At 53.8% G+C, this 1969-nt stretch overlaps 1 protein-coding gene across 1 annotated transcript; it reads left to right on the top strand.

Annotated features, from left to right (window-relative positions):
* Nucleotides 1–692: 692 nt before the first annotated feature.
* On the top strand, nucleotides 693–1733 carry LOC309816789 (melanoma-associated antigen B3-like; the record flags this gene model as incomplete). Its single annotated transcript, XM_082644560.1, has 1 exon — nucleotides 693–1733. The coding sequence occupies one exon, from the start codon at nucleotides 693–695 to the stop codon at nucleotides 1731–1733; it is 1041 nt and encodes a 346-aa protein (XP_082500686.1).
* Between the last annotated feature and the right edge of the window lie 236 nt (nucleotides 1734–1969).

Genomic DNA, 1969 nt, shown 5'->3' with positions numbered 1-1969 from the left:
ATTGAGGAAAGAAGTATCACTAGACCCACAAGTGAGGGGGCTTTACAGACCCCTTGCCCCCATTCTTAACCACGAGAGGCCCCAGGCAGAGCTCTAGGGATGAGAAGCCTCCTTGTTTCTGTCTGTCTGGTCTCAGCGAGGGAAGGGCTTTGTCTGTCAGGATCAGGTCCCAGTTCTGCAAGGGAAGGGGTCTTGGCCATAACCAGACAAACCAGGGTCAAGGTGAGGACCTCAGTGCTATCGAGAGGGTCTCTCTCCCAAGGAGGGAGGCTCACAGGGTGGCGCCCCTCTTGTCAGGCAGAGATGGTCAGAGCAACGCCCTGCCTTCCCCACTAGGGACTCAGGGAGGTGAGGGCTTTGTTTGGAGGCTGGAGGACTCGGGACCACAGAGGGAGGGGTCACGGGCTCTAATAGATGGCACGGAGAGAACCGCGAGGGAGGATCAAGGGACGGCCGAACTCTGAACCCCGGGAACCCGTAGAGCCCCGCCCCTCGCGCCAGCCGTTGGAACCCCACGCAAGGCAGCCGTTAACGGAAGTGGCTCCACACTTCTGTCTGCTCCGGGGGCGAGGAGCTGGACGGTTGTTCACGGCGTTTGTTCGGCCAAGGGCGGATTCCCAGGGCTGATCTGCAGTCAAGATCACCCGCTGTCCTACCTGCACTCCTGCCTGTTGTCCCTGACCACAGTCACCATGCCTCGGGGTCAGAACAGTAAGCGCTGCACACGTAGGAGACGCCGCCAGGCCCCAAGTGGGACCCAGGGTCTGACGGGTGCTCAGGCCACTGCAGCCGAGGAGGAAGCCGCCTCGTCTTCTTCTCCTCCTCCTCCTCCTCTTGGAGTTACTACTCCGAGAAAGCCGGCTGCTAAGTCACGTAGCAATTTCAAGAGTCGTCAGAGGGCCCTAGCCACCACCACTAAGCCTGCAGGTGTTTCTCCCACAAGATCATCCAAAGGAGCCAAAGGCCAAATGGAGCAAAAGCACAGTTCCTCTCAGGCTCCCGTCTCCGCCGTGCGGTCTCGAAAAGGCCCTCTAAGGCAGACAGTGAATTTGTTGGTGCAGTTCCTGATGCACATGTATAAAAAGAAAAGGCCTGTTACGAAAGCACATATGCTGAAGTTTATCAATAAGAAGTACCAAAAGCAATTCCCTAAGATCCTCAGAAGAGCTTCTTTCAACATGGAGGTGGTATTTGGTGTTGACTTAAAGGAGGTCGACCGTACCAAGCATTCTTATACCTTTGTCAGCAAAATGGCTCTCCCCAACAATGGGACCGTGGGTCGTGCCAGGGGATTACCCAAGACCGGTCTCCTGATGTATCTCCTGGGTGTGATCCTCATGAAGGGCAACTGCGCCACAGAGGAGAATATCTGGGCATTCCTGAATAAGATGAGTGTCTATGCTGGGAAGAGGCACTTCATATTTGGGGAGCCCAAGAAGCTCATCACCCAAGATTTGGTGAAGCTGAAGTATTTGGAATACCGGCAAGTGGCCAACAGTGATCCAGCGCGCTACGAGTTCCTGTGGGGCCCGAGAGCCCACGCCGAAACCAGCAAGATGAAAGTCCTGGAGTTCCTGGCCAAGATCAATCACACGGTCCCCAGTGCCTTCCAGTGTTGGTATGAAGAGGCTTTGAGAGATGAGGAAGAGAGAGCGCAAGGCAGTGGATCTTCCGGGGTTCTGTCCAGCTCCTCCCACACACAAACGGAGGCAGATTCTGCACTTTGTGGCTGAAGAGAGCGTTCAGTGTTCCAAGTAGTGTAGGGCTGGGTGGGACGGAGGGAACAGTGTATAATACCTCTGTGTTCCTGTTCTGTGTGGGGAAGTTGGAAATACGTGTGTGTGTTTGTTTGTTGCTGTCTTTCAAACGTTAACTCCTAAATGAAATCTTATTTAGCGTTATAATGTAAGTTTATGAAGTACAGTAGTCATACTTATGGTTGTTTATCAGGTTTAAGAATAAGAGTTTT

Source organism: Mesoplodon mirus (genome assembly GCF_964341445.2).
Source record: "Mesoplodon mirus genome assembly, chromosome: 15".
Classification (NCBI taxonomy): domain Eukaryota; kingdom Metazoa; phylum Chordata; class Mammalia; order Artiodactyla; family Ziphiidae; genus Mesoplodon; species Mesoplodon mirus.
This window is presented reverse-complemented; position numbering and strand designations above follow the sequence as displayed.